At 43.0% G+C, this 15,243-nt stretch overlaps 1 protein-coding gene across 1 annotated transcript; it reads right to left on the bottom strand.

Annotated features, from left to right (window-relative positions):
• Positions 1-7,758: 7,758 nt before the first annotated feature.
• LOC125515800 lies at positions 7,759-8,488 on the bottom strand. The gene has a single exon (XM_048681304.1). It carries the CDS (start codon positions 8,393-8,395, stop codon positions 7,892-7,894), a length of 504 nt encoding a protein of 167 aa, XP_048537261.1. The 5' UTR covers positions 8,396-8,488; the 3' UTR covers positions 7,759-7,891.
• Between the last annotated feature and the right edge of the window lie 6,755 nt (positions 8,489-15,243).

Below are 15,243 nucleotides of genomic sequence, written 5' to 3'. Positions count from 1 at the left end.
AAGCTACAAAAGCTTCGTGATGAACTATAATATGCAAGGGATGAACAAGACTATTCCCGAGCTCTTCGCGATGCTGAAAGCTGCGGAGGTAGAAATCAAGAAGGAGCATCAAGTGTTGATGGTCAACAAGACCACAAGTGTCAAGAAGAAGGGCAAAGGGAAGAAGAAGGGGAACTTCAAAAAGAGCGGCAAGCAAGTTGCTACTCAAGAGAAGAAACCCAAACCTGGACCTAAGCTTGAAACTAAGTGCTTCTATTGCAAGCAGACTGGTCACTGGGAGCGGAACTGCCCCAAATATTTGGCGGATAAGAAGGATGGCAAGGTGAACAAAGGTATATGTGATATACATGTTATTGATGTGTACCTTACTAATGCTCGCAGTAGCACCTGGGTATTTGATACTGGTTCTGTTGCTAATATTTGCAACTCGAAACAGGGACTATGGATCAAGCGAAGATTGGTTAAGGACGAGGTGATGATGCGCGTGGGAAACGGTTCCAAAGTCGATGTGATCGCAGTCGGCACGCTACCTCTACATCTACCTTCGGGATTAGTATTAGACCTAAATAATTGTTATTTGGTGCCAGCGTTAAGCATGAACATTATATCTGGATCTTGTTTGATGCGAGACGGTTATTCATTTAAATCAGAGAATAATGGTTGTTCTATTTATATGAGTAATATCTTTTATGGTCATGCACCCTTGAAGAGTGGTCTATTCTTGTTGGATCTCGATAGTAGTAACACACATATTCATAATGTTGAAGCCAAAAGATGCAGAGTTGATAATGATAGTGCAACTTATTTGTGGCACTGCCGTTTAGATCATATCGGTGTAAAGCGCATGAAGAAACTCCATTCTGATGGACTTTTGGAACCACTTGATTATGAATCACTTGGTACTTGCGAACCGTGCCTCATAGGCAAGATGACCAAAATGCCGTTCTCCGGTACTATGGAGAGAGCAACAAATTTGTTGGAAATCATACATACAGATGTATGTGGTCCAATGAATATTGAGACTCGTGGCGGATATCGTTATTTTCTCACCTTCACAGATGATTTAAGCAGATATGGGTATATCTACTTAATGAAACATAAGTCTGAAACATTTGAAAAGTTCAAAGAATTTCAGAGTGAAGTTGAAAATCATCGTAACAAGAAAATAAAGTTTCTACGATCTGATCGTGGAGGAGAATATTTGAGTTACGAGTTTGGTGTACATTTGAAAAATTGTGGAATAGTTTCGCAACTAACGCCACCTGGAACACCTCAGCGTAATGGTGTGTCCGAACGTTGTAATCGTACTTTACTGGATATGGTGCGATCTATGATGTCTCTTACTGATTTACCGCTATCGTTTTGGGGATACGCTCTAGAGACGGCCGCATTCACGTTAAATAGGGCACCATCAAAATCCGTTGAGACGACGCCTTATGAACTGTGGTTTGGCAAGAAACCAAAGTTGTCGTTTCTAAAAAGTTTGGGGCTGCGATGCTTATGTGAAAAAGCTTCAACCTGATAAGCTCGAACCCAAATAGGAGAAATGTGTCTTCATAGGATATCCAAAGGAAACTATTGGATACACCTTCTATCACAGATCCGAAGGCAAGACTTTTGTTGCTAAATTCGGAAACTTTCTGGAGAAGGAGTTTCTCTCGAAAGAAGTGAGTGGGAGGAAAGTAGAACTTGATGAGGTAACTGTACCTGCTCCCTTATTGGAAAGTAGTACATCACAGAAAACTGTTTCTGCGACACCTACACCAGTCAGTGAGGAAGCTAATGATGATGATCATGAAACTTCAGAACAAGATACTACTGAACCTCGTAGATCAACCAGAGTAAGATCCGCACCAGAGTGGTACGGTAATCCTGTTCTGGAAGTCATGTTATTAGATCATGATGAACCTACGAACTATGAAGAAGCGATGGTGAGCCCAGATTCCGCAAAGTGGCTTGAAGCCATGAAATCTGAGATGGGATCCATGTATGAGAACAAAGTGTGGACTTTGGTTGACTTGCCCGATGATCGGCAAGCAATTGAGAATAAATGGATCTTCAAGAAGAAGACTGACGCTGACGGTAATATTACTGTCTACAAAGCTCGACTTGTCGCAAAAGGTTTTCAGCAAGTTCAAGGGATTGACTACGATGAGACCTTCTCACCCGTAGCGATGCTTAAGTCTGTCCGAATCATGTTAGCAATTGCCGCATTTTATGATTATGAAATTTGGCAGATGGATGTCAAAACTGCATTCCTGAATGGATTTCTGGAAGAAGAGTTGTATATGATGCAACCAGAAGGTTTTGTCGATCCAAAGGGAGCTAACAAAGTGTGCAAGCTCCAGCGATCCATTTATGGACTGGTGCAAGCCTCTCGGAGTTGGAATAAACGTTTTGATAGTGTGATCAAAGCATTTGGTTTTATACAGACTTTCGGAGAAGCCTGTATTTACAAGAAAGTGAGTGGGAGCTCTGTAGCATTTCTGATATTATATGTGGATGACATATTACTGATTGGAAATGATATATAATTTCTGGATATCATAAAGGGATACTTGAATAAGAGTTTTTCAATGAAAGACCTCGGTGAAGCTGCTTACATATTAGGCATTAAGATCTATAGAGATAGATCAAGAAGCTTAATTGGACTTTCACAAACAACATACCTTGACAAAATTTTGAAGAAGTTCAAAATGGATCAAGCAAAGAAAGGATTCTTGCCTGTGTTACAAGGTGTGAAATTGAGTAAGACTCAATGCCCGACCACTGCAGAAGATAGAGAGAATATGAAAGATGTTCCCTATGCATCAACAATAGGATCTATCATGTATGCAATGCTGTGTACCAGACCTGATGTGTGCCTTGCTATAAGTCTAGCAGGGAGGTACCAAAGTAATCCAGGAGTGGATCACTGGACAGCGGTCAAGAACATCCTGAAATACCTGAAAAGGACTAAGGATATGCTTCTCGTATATGGAGGTGACAAAGAGCTCGTCGTAAAAGGTTACGTTGATGCAAGCTTTGACACTGATCCGGACGATTCTAAATCGCAAACTGGATACGTATTTACATTAAACGGTGGAGCTGTCAGTTGGTGCAGTTCTAAACAAAGCGTCGTAGCGGGATCTACATGTGAAGCGGAGTACATAGCTGCTTCGGAAGCAGCAAATGAAGGAGTCTGGATGAAGGAGTTCATATCCGATCTAGGTGTCATACCTAGTGCATCGGGTCCAATGAAAATCTTTTGTGACAATACTGGTGCAATTGCCTTGGCAAAGGAATCCAGATTTCACAAGAGAACCAAACACATCAAGAGACGCTTCAATTCCATCCGGGATCTAGTCTAGGTGGGAGACATAGAGATTTGCAAGATACATGCGGATCTGAATGTTGCAGACCCATTGACTAAGCCTCTTCCACGAGCAAAACATGATCAGCACCAAGGCTCCATGGGTGTTAGAATCATTACGGTGTAATCTAGATTATTGACTCTAGTGCAAGTGGGAGACTGAAGGAAATATGCCCTAGAGGCAATAATAAAGTTATTATTTATTTCCTTATAATCATGATAATGTTTATTATTCATGCTAGAATTGTATTAACCGGAAACATAATACATGTGTGAATACATAGACAAACAGAGTGTCACTAGTATGCCTCTACTTGACTAGCTCGTTAATCAAAGATGGTTATGTTTCCTTAACCATGAACAATGAGTTGTTATTTGATTAACGAGGTCACATCATTAGTTGAATGATCTGATTGACATGACCCATTCCATTAGCTTAGCACCCGATCGTTTAGTATGTTGCTATTGCTTTCTTCATGACTTATACATGTTCCTATAACTATGAGATTATGCAACTCCCGTTTGCCGGAGGAACACTTTGGGTGCTACCAAACGTCACAACGTAACTGGGTGATTATAAAGGAGCATTACAGGTGTCTCCAAAGGTAGATGTTGGGTTGGCGTATTTCGAGATTAGGTTTTGTCACTCCGATTGTCGGAGAGGTATCTCTGGGCCCTCTCGGTAATGCACATCACTTAAGCCTTGCAAGCATTGCAACTAAATGAGTTAGTTGCGGGATGATGTATTACAGAACGAGTAAAGAGACTTGCCGGTAACGAGATTGAACTAGGTATTGGAATACCGACGATCAAATCTCGGGCAAGTAACATACCGATGACAAGGGGAACAACGTATGTTGTTATGCGGTCTGACCGATAAAGATCTTCGTAGAATATGTAGGAGCCAATATGGGCATCCAGGTCCCGCTATTGGTTATTGACCGGAGACGTGTCTCGGTCATGTCTACATTGTTCTCGAACCCGTAGGGTCCGCACGCTTAAGGTTACGATGACATTTATATTATGAGTTTATGCATTTTGATGTACCGAAGGTTGTTCGGAGTCCCGGATGTGATCACGGGCATGACGAGGAGTCTCGAAATGGTCGAGACATAAAGATTGATATATTGAAAGCCTATGTTTGGATATCGGAAGTGTTCCGGGTGAAATCGGGATTTTACCGGAGTACCGGGAAGGTTACCGGAACCCCCCGGGAGCTAAATGGGCCATGATGGGTCTTAGTGGAAAAGAGAAGAGGCAGCCCTACATGGGCTGTGCGCCTCCCCCTTCCCCTAGTCCTATTAGGACTAGGAGAGGTGGCCGGCCCCCTCTCTCTCTTTTCCCCCTCCGCGAATCCTATTCCAACTAGGATTGGGGGGGGGGGGGAATCCTACTCCCAGAGGGAGTAGGACTCTCCTGGCGCGCCTCCTATAGCCGGCGAGCCTCCCCCCTCTAGTCCTTTATATACTGAGGCAGAGGCACCCCAGAAACACACAAGTTGATCCACGTGATCTATTCCTTAGCCGTGTGCGGTGCCCCCTGCCACCATATTCCTCGATAATACTGTAGTGGAGTTTAGGCGAAGCCCTGCTGCTGTAGTGCATCAAGATCGTCACCACGCCGTCGTGCTGACGGAACTCTTCCCCGACACTTTGCTGGATCGGAGTCCGGGGATCGTCATTGAGCTGAACGTGTGCTCGAACTCGGAGGTGCCGTAGTTTCGGTGCTTGATCGGTTGGATCGTGAAGACGTACGACTACTTCCTCTACGTTGTTTCAGCGCTTCCGCAGTCGGTCTGCGTTGGGTACGTAGACAACACTCTCCCCTCTCGTTGCTATGCATCACATGATCTTGCGTGTGCGTAGGAATTTTTTTGAAATTACTACGAAACCCAACACTCACTATGGTCAATGATGGATCAACCCCCGAAATCATATACTATGGGCCCCGTAACCGACATAAGGATACCCTTTGAGATGTCATTAGGTTCCCAGAAAAGCTCGAGCATGACAATCCAACTATCTCAAGGCTCAATGAGGTCGTATAGCTCAATATGTGTGCCATAACCATGCAATTTTTCTTAGTTGGTTGACCATCCAAACATCTCTGGCTCTATACAATGTATACCTGTTCTTACACTAGTGAGCATTGTTTTTCATGTATAAAACTCTTTCTCGAACTAGCTAGGCTAGAGCTTTCCTCGTTTTTCATGCAATTGCTCATTGGATTTGTGTTTTCTTGGCGCGACATCATTCTTATAATGAGCCTTGTTCGAGCCAAACTAGATGATTTTTTCTCTGGGGAGACACAGTTGTTCACATAGTTTATTTCAATGGGGATGATAGAGTTCATGGTAAGTTTGATAAGGTGTGATCTTATTTCTTTTGGCAGAAGAAATGAGGTAAACAGAATATATCACATGGTTAAGTTGTTGACCATTTGCTCTCCCAATGAGGTGGGAGCTAGGTATATATGATCAACATCAAAGTTATGAACTGGTGTCTTATGGCCAGGCGGGTCTATAAGTTGCTCCAAGGTCAGGGAGGTCTTTGGATCCGTATCTTTACAAACAAGTGTGTTTCTGATGATAGATCAAAAATAGTTCATTCGACTTAAAAATCCCAATTTTGCCAAGGCTATTGGCATCTGTTGCGTCTTGGCACACGATTTTGAGGTCCATGAAGGGCATACATGATTTCATGACTAGGTTCCCTTGGCTCTTTACAATTATAGAGGAGACCGATGCTAAAGTTGCTCATGCTTGGGTTGGGGCAGATGGCCCCCCATTTTAAGCGATCATTGGATCCATTGGAATTTGCAGGAAGGGACAGATTGGTGGGAGCCTTGGTAGGTAAGAGCATCTCCGACGGTCAGGTTACAGATAGTTGGAAACTTGAGCCTTCAGGCCATTTCTCCGTGAGCTCCTTATACATAGAGATTTTCAATAATTTTGGAGTTTGCGACACCCTGGATATCTAGAAAGTGCGTACCCCGGCTAAAATCAAGATTTCCCAATGGCAGGTTGAGAAAAACCACTTCCCTAGTGGGGATCGGGTCATTAAGCGCCATGGACTTGGCAATGGCAAGTGTGTGTGGTGTAGATGGGATGAAACCTGCGACCATAATTTCTTTCAGTGTGTAGTGGCTCACTTTGTTTGGAGTGTTGTTTGCGAACCGACCATGGCGTCCTGGAATTCACCAGCTTTGCCGATTCCACTCTTTGGTTGCAGGAACTCAAGGCAACGACTGCAAATTAGCTTGGGAAGCGATTACTGCTCTTTTGCTTGGTCCTTCTAGACAATTAGGAGCAAGCCGCTCATTGAGGGGATTGAATTCAACGATCTAGTTGACATCATATACAAAAATGATTTATCTTTTATAGCTATTGATGTCGTTGAGGAGACATTGGGATTACCGCAGCTTGACCGGTTTCTCACCAGCATGCACACACGGGTGGCAGCCTTGCGGAGGGCGACACGTCAAGATGACATCGGCTAGGCTAGCCTTGAGGATGAGATCCTTCTATGTGGGTTTTGCTACTTAGCCCCTTGTAATGTTCTAGAACAGGTGCGCTTGTATTGGGCCCAAGTGGCCTTGTCCCGAACCTTTAACCTTACTTTCCTTGTCTATATGCGTTGCGTTGCATGTTTTGGGTCTTGCATTCGAACCTTTACCTCAAACCTAAGGCATAATTCTAAGGTCCAGTTCTTTCGCCCGATTCTCCTAGAATCGGCCCTTTCCGCGGCTTCTCTCAGAATCTCCAACCCCTCCTCCTTTTCTTTCACTTCAATTTCATGATACAATGATGATGTTTACGATAGCTACGCATGGCTCTTGCTCTAACTTCCCGTAGTTCAACCCTAGCTATGTCCGCTCCTATTAAATTCCAAATTATGGTTGCAATTTCATCGAAGCTAGGTAACTCTTTGTCAATGATTTCTTACTTAAGTAGGTATAGTCAAATGCATAAACCCTTTTCAAGAAAAGAAATTCGAGGAGTGCGGGTTGAAGGTTTGGGAGGAGGATGATTCTTGGCCCAAAAGAACTGGCCCTAAGGTCAGGTGACAAGGACGCAGTTGTTCTGATCCCGATTTCAAGTGAGCTCGGGTGAACAGTAATATTGCTTTTTGAGAAAACAATCAAAAAATTATGACTTTTTTTGTGTGTGAAACACCGACAAAAGTTTTGATAACTTGAAATTTTTCATCATCAGATGACATTCGTGAAAAATGTGGTTAACTCGTAGACAGGAACGCCTCCTCTTACTGAATGCGCATCGCCGGAAATCCAGAAATAAATGCGAGCATCAGGATTTGAACCCTGGTTGGTTCGTGATAACCTTCTTTCTTGAAAAGAAAAATTAAGACAAGAACACCTTTTTTTTGGTGACCGAAGACGAGAACAACTGACACGGTGAAACTGAGCAATTACGATCGCACACAGAACATGCTTAGAATGCTTGGGCAACCCGATTTCAGGATACAATCTGAACCAGCAACACGCACTAGAGTCTCACACGATTCACAACATCAGCCATTCTCAACCAAAGCACTGCTCCGACGGCAACGGGCCCGGGAGCGACCCCTGCTGGAAGAACTGCAGCCCGAACACGGCGGCGATGGCGACGACGGTGAGGTACGCGACGCCCTCGGCGGCGCCGAGTAGGCCGTAGGGCCCGGCCGGGAGTCCCGACCCGGTGCGCACCTTGGTGGTGAGCGACCAGCCGACGATGCCCGCCACCACGAGGTAGCTGACGCCCTCCGCCGCGCCCAGCGAGCCGCCGGGGCCCGGGGGCAGGCCGCAGCCCGTCGCCTTGAGCGTGTAGAGGGACCACGCCACCGTCGCGCACGACGCGAGCCCCGCCGCTCCGGCGGCCAGCTCCACGGTGCTGTTGCCGCCGCCGCTGCTCTCGGCCATGCACGTGACTGGCTGCCGGCGACGGAGAAGGGTGGAGCGGCCGCGGCGGGCGCGGTTGAGAGTTGTGGTCGTGGAAGCGGCCGCCGCGGTTGCTGGCATGATGGGCCTGAGGGCTAACGACGCCATGGCTGCCTGGTTTTTCTGCTCGACGAGGAGAGCTGCTAGTAGACCAGGAGAAGCGATTGGGTTATCCGCTTATCCTCTCCTGGTAGCCTCGACCGCCAAGTAGTAATTTACGCTTTTTTCTTTCTCTCTCTCAAAACAGCCCCTCAGATCTATCGACCAAACTTAGGATGCAAATTTGCTATCTTCAAGGTACCTTGTGACTCTTTTTTCTTTTTCTTGCGGGGAACCTTGTGACTCTTCTCAATTCAACAAAAAGAACTAATTTTTCAAAATGTGTAACTTCTAAAAAATTGGTTCATTTAGTTGAACTAAATGGGGTCATGGAATACTCTACCCATTTGCACCCTAATCATACAAATAATATTACCTTCATGAGATTTAAAAAAAAAGATTTCTAGGGGCTGGTTGTCTTCCCCAACCCCAAAGAGGCTATGGTGTGCCACTCCTACTATTGCCTATCCATCTTCGAAGCCAACCAATCGTCCCTAGTCGTGCAGGTAGTCATCAAGGCCACCATCCTTCCATACTAGCGCTCTGCAGAAAAAAATTGTCAAAGTTATCACCATCGAAAAATCAGTAGACAATCAAATGCCTCACGGTGGCACCTGAGACCGCACTAACGTGGCAAAGAGGAGGCATGAGACTAAACTACAAAGGGAACATGTCGTCGTTGCCACTCCGACAGACCACACAAACCTCAACCTCATTGTCGAGAGAGGCCTACAGGACACGTCCAACATCCTCGAGATGGAGAGGTTTGAGAAAAAAAATATTCCTCGGACGTCGCCACAACCGACGAAGTGTTGCCGCGTACCCCTAAGCCCAAAACAAGAAAAACTAGACCTCCATCCGATATATCAAGCCCCCTGACATTCCCACACCAGGTGGAACCGGAGGAGGAGAGAAGCTGCAACCTACCAGCAGAGAAGTGGTGTACGGCGCTGTGCATCTAGGCAATCTCCTCTCGGGTTTTTCATCTTGGTCAGACAACTTGTATTCGAAAATAAAATGTTTAAGTGTTGTCTTAATGTTGCTCCTACACATAATAGAATATGTTATGTGATATAATATGTTCATATAATTTTTAAAAATATATGTTTGTGGCAAGAAAATAAAAAAAACTCATATGTTTCAAAGTGACAAACATATTGTTCATGTATACTTGAATATATGTAATATATGTTCATGCGTATCAAAAGAAATCTTTATGTATTTTCAAAAACCATTTATTTGTGAAGAAAACAATTTAGAAATGTTCACATAATTACACTGAAAATAAAAATAACAAAAAAGGTAAACTATTTAGATATTTGTTATGGAACATGCCACATAAATTATTTAGAGAATATCTAGGAACTACATGCGTTTGTCATGAAAGTTCTACGGTATATTATTTGCATCCTGATTCCTGAACAAGATATATGTAGGAAATAATTTGATATAAATACATTTGTAAAGATATCTTATTTCCAAGAAATATATATCATAACATAGCAGCCATTTAATAGATTATACATAGATAATGTTAAGTTTTGAACCGCTATGTGATCTTTTTTGAAACACTCACGGTGGGTAGGGATTATTGGTTTGTATGTAAATTATCTTTTGTCATAGTATGCATCTTTTTACTTTTCTAACCGAGAGATACTGAATCTCGTATCTTAAATTAGATTTTGTGTAGTTGGTTTCATGATTGTCATTTCAATCAAATTAAAATATAAATCAATCTTATAAATAGTGTTGCCACATTCACTCTTCTAATGTACTATAATAAGTTACTTATGAGCCACCATATATTTTCTGTACAGATTGAAGGGTATGTCCTGAATTCACTGATGAACCCAATAATTCATATCAAATTAAAAGAAAAAAAAGAAGAGACAATGTCAGAAGGTTATGCAATGCCAAATGAGACATAATTTTTTTATATATAGTAGTGCATCTAGTACTTTAATGTGAAATTTGATATGATGTATGTAAATTAAATAGTAAGATAGATTTGATGTACAAATCTGAGTTTTCTAAAGGCAAAAAAATGTTTTGACCATATTCTTTCCAGATCGTGTCTTCCGGCACGATAACACTGATGATAAGAGCAACAAATACCTAAACATGCTAGTCACAAAAATTGACGATGTATAATTACGGCTGACAAATGGAAACAAATTAGTTTCCTTAATATAATATTAAAGTAGAGTTTACAATTGTTGTCATTATGGTTGGTATGTCTCAATAAACTATAATCAATGTGTTATGATAAGTATGAACATAACATGATATATATATATATATATATATATATATATATATATATATATATATAATATTTCTAATGCATGCTTTGTACAAACTAAAATATAGTTCACACTAGCAGGCGAAGGCGCAGTGACACGCCGCGCCCGTGCTTAAGCATGTTGTTAATTTATTTGGTTGTTCTTTTCGAAACTAAAATAAAAAGTGGCGGAGTTATAAACAAACACAATTGCTAAACATTAAGATTATTTGTAAAGCCTCCAAAACTGTGTTCACACTGTTCTGTAGAGCATCATCACTGTTTTCACAACCAAAAGATCCGTACATGGCTTCCTTAAATTGTAACCATGAATGCATTATTTATGCCAATATATTATTATGATAAAGTATCCATTTCACAAAGTTCCAAAGTATGAATAGAACTATCCCCTGGAACCAAAGCTCAGTTTCATGCTAAAGCCAATTTATCACACAGAAGGGCAATGCAAAAAAAAACCTTTGCAAACTTGACAACGGCGTGGCAATAAAGACATGAGACCTAAGCATTAGTTGTTGAGGTAATAAGATGATGCGGAGCAATGACAGGACAATGACACCCCTGATTTATTCTCTTGGAGAAGGAGTCCCAATGGACAGCACTCGGTGCAAGCTACTTATAAGATTATGTGCCATGGCATGACTCACTTCCCCGCCCCCCATTTCATATGGAAGTTTTGGGTGCTAATGAAATGCAAAATATTCATCTAGCTTGCTATCCAGTACCGTGTATGGACCCCTGATCGACGATTCTGACATGGATTGCAAGACACCACTTATCAGTGCTTCACTTGCTGCCGGGAGGGGGATACTCTGGACCACATCCTTATGCACCGTGTCTATGCTCGACAGGCATGGCATTCATGTTCGACACTCCTTCCTTTGAGGACAACTTTGAGGTGTGGTGGTTAAGATCGCTCAAAGGGTTGCCGAAGATGACCAGAAAGAGCTTTGATTCGCTAGTCATTCTAATTGCTTGGAGCTTGTGGAAGCAAAGAAATGCGATGCGTTCAGGCATGTGGTACATCAACGCAATATAACCCAACAAATCTCGTTCTTGATGAGATACAAACTTGGAAGACGACTGGAGCTCGGTGTTTTGAAACCTTTATGAGAAAGTAGCATGTTAATGAGGGTGTGTGTGTGTGTGTAAGCTTGTAGGCTGAGTTGTGGGCTCACGACTTTTCTTGTAAATTGTTCTCTGCCTTTCGGAAAAATATGATACGCAATTTGCGTACTCTCAAAATATTTTTTTTGAGATTTAAAAATATTATTAATCTGTTCAGGGAAAATTTTTCAGTATGAAGTTGGTTGCCCATGGCCCAAAATCGAGTACAACCCATTTCCTCTTTGCTTAAGCAAAAAAAGAGCGGGCCCTCCGATATGTAGACGCGCTGATCTCATTTCTCACCCGGCCTAATCGCCGACTACCCACTACTAGGAAAAGGGCTATAGATAGAATTGATACTAATGGCGCATCACGGAAGCAGTGCGCCACTACTATATACTAATGGCGCACCGGTTGGTGATGCATCATTAGTGTGGAAGACATTAATGATGCACCAGAAACAGGGTGCGCCACTAGTATTAAATTATTATTTTTCCATACATAATAATGGCGCATCAGGCCGAAGTGCGCCATTACTAGTTCTAAATAGTAATGGCGCACCAAGCAGACAGTGCGCCATTACTGTAATTACTAATGGCGCATCATTTCACAGTGCGCCATTACTAGTTTAAACTAGTAATGGCGCACTATTACCCGGTGCGCCATTAGTATATATATATATATATTTTACTTTTTTGCAAAACTACTAATGGGCAAGAAGATTGTGAATAGATAGCTAGCTAAGATCGATTGTATTTAAATCGTAGTCTTCATTTCTCGATTGTATTTCATGGGCACTTTTTAATATCATGAATATTTTTAAATTTCATGGGCACTTTTTGATATCATGAATATTTTTAAATTTCATGGGCACTTTTTGAATTCATGAGGACACTTGATCTTGATCTCCATCTCGATCTCGATTTCCCCCTCCATCTCGATCTCGATCCCCCTCCATCTCGATCCCACCCGCACCCTCCCCTGCTAGCTCCACCGCCGCCGACGACCCACCGCAACCCTCCCCCGCTCCACCGCCGCCGACGAGCACCCGGCCCCCCGCTCCACCGCCGCCAACGGGCACCCCCCGCACCCTCCCCCGTTCCACCGCCGCCGATGATGATATTTTCAAGTAACAAATTTGAACATATTTTTTAAAAAATTATTACTGTTTTTATAAAAAATATTACTGTTATGATTTAAACAAGTTTGAACATATTTAAACACAAATAAATATCAAACAGCATTTAAAATGCATAAAAAAAATATTGGGGAGCTTGGGAATCAAACCTAGGACCTCCTAGTGTGTGTGTGTTGCGTGCTGACCAGTTGGGCTAGTGGGGGGCTTCTGTTGTAGATAGGGTTAGGTTGTAGATAGGACTAGTAGGCTAGATTAAAACAAAATTTTAATGGCGCACCTAGGGGTGGTGCGCCATTAGAATAGTCGTACTTATGGCGCACGAGGGTGTGGTGCGCCATTAGAACCCTCCCCCACTCCACCTACTGCCCTCGCACTGTGTCCTCCCTCCCTCCCTCGCCAGATTCCCCTCGATCGACCACCGCCATCCGCCGCCGCAGCCGCCCACGCGCCCCCGCCATCCGCCGCCTCCGTCCGCCGCAGCCGCCCACGCGCCCCCGCCGCCTCCCTCTCCCTTCCTCCCCCTCGAGCGCCGCCTCTCCCCGAGCCCCGCCTCCCACCTCGAAACCCTAGAAACCGCCGGCGATTTGGAGCCTCGGAGCCCCACGTCCACCATGAGAGGAGGCCCCACGTCCAGCAGGAGAGGAGGCCCGCGACCTCCCCGCCGTCCAGCAGGAGAACAGGGTACGAATCCCTCTTCCCCTTGTCTCTTGCTGATTTTCTTCTTCATCTCCTCCAATCTCTGACGCGTTCTCATCTATAGCTGTGTTGTGCTGTTGTGTTGTGTGAAGGAAGGACTTGGTTCAACAGGATACAGAGAAGCTGCTGCTGTGGGTTCGACTTGTTTGGATTTCGTTCCCCTGTCACCAAGGTGACCACTTGTCTCGCCTCTCTCCCCCTCTGTACAAGTTCATGGCTGTGGACTGCTATGGTCAATGCTTGTCTCAGCTATATGCATTTGATTTCACACTATATAGCTTGTATATGCAAAGTGCAAAAATTTCCGAGCAATGTTGTACTTTTACTTGCTAGTTTCTTTGGCATGGTTTTTATTCAAGTGAAACCAAACCCTGACAGTAACACATTTGCTTCTTATTGTACATGACTATGTTTATTGTGTTGAAACATCTGTCTGATCTAATTAGAATGTATATGTGAGTTAAATAGGTCTGATTTTTGTTTTACGGGGTGGTAGAGGCAGCATCCATGTATTTGGGTAGCTAGTGGTTGTTTTTTGCTGTGTTGCAAGAAAGGAGATAATGTTGGCTGAATGTGCTTGAGGAAGAAAAGTAAAAAAGTGATTGGAATCGCATGTCTAGAATGTTGTTCACTTATTGTCTTCATATTTAAAATCATCTGTTTTAAGTAAAGTAGGCTCTGAGAAAAACCTTCCAGAAAAAGCTAAACAGCACAAATATACTGCTCTTGGTCGATGATTTGATTATGTAGCATAACCAGCACAGAGTAAGTGAGAGACGAACATGACGCTGAACATTTTTGTACCAACAGTTGCACAAACTTGGGGCTGCACAAATTTGGTGCTGCACAAACTTGCTCCTAGGCCAAGAGAGAGATTGAAATTGAGTACTCCTAGGCCAAGAGAGAGATTATGTTAAAAATTCAGTTAAGCATGGTACTCTTATTTTGAAGTAAAAATTCAGTTTAAAAGTCAGTTAAAAGTCCATTTTTAGAGCTTGGCTCCTAATCTGACTATAAAGTGTACTGCAAGCTTATTGCTAGCAAGTTTAAAATTAAGTAAACACATAATTCAGTGCACACTTGAATACACATGATCTGCTTGTGCTTGTGACTGACTTGGACACATGATTCTGACACACATGTATTCACACACACATAGCATGTCTGAAACCCCTAGGAAATCATTTGCATATTGTCAACCGAGTATTTGTCATTCTGAAGAAAAATGCACTGTATCATGTATTTGTCCATGGTTTATAGATGAAATTTGCCATGGTGCATATAGTAAAAACAATGCCATGGTCTGTAAAATACATTTGTCATGCTCCATGAAAGTAAATTGCCATGGTCCAAATGTAGCAGAAGTTTCAAGTAGTGTTTTGTTTCTGTGTTTGAATAGGTAGCAAACTTTCTATTCTTTCTGTGTTTGTACAGACTTGCTAAACTATTGATGATTTTTTGTTGGGTGACCTATTAGATCTGGAATGGAAGCTCACATAAGTTGAGCTGATTTTTGTCCATATGAAAGCAGAGGACCATATGGTCTGTGGCTGGGGTTTGTCTCCGACCATTGTGTCGTGATGAATTTGCAGGTACCCCGAGAGGCCCTTGAGTTTG

The sequence above is a fragment of the Triticum urartu genome, chromosome 6 (assembly GCF_003073215.2).
Source record: "Triticum urartu cultivar G1812 chromosome 6, Tu2.1, whole genome shotgun sequence".
Classification (NCBI taxonomy): domain Eukaryota; kingdom Viridiplantae; phylum Streptophyta; class Magnoliopsida; order Poales; family Poaceae; genus Triticum; species Triticum urartu.
Note: the sequence above shows the minus strand (reverse complement) of the source record. Positions and strands in the feature narration are given on the sequence as shown.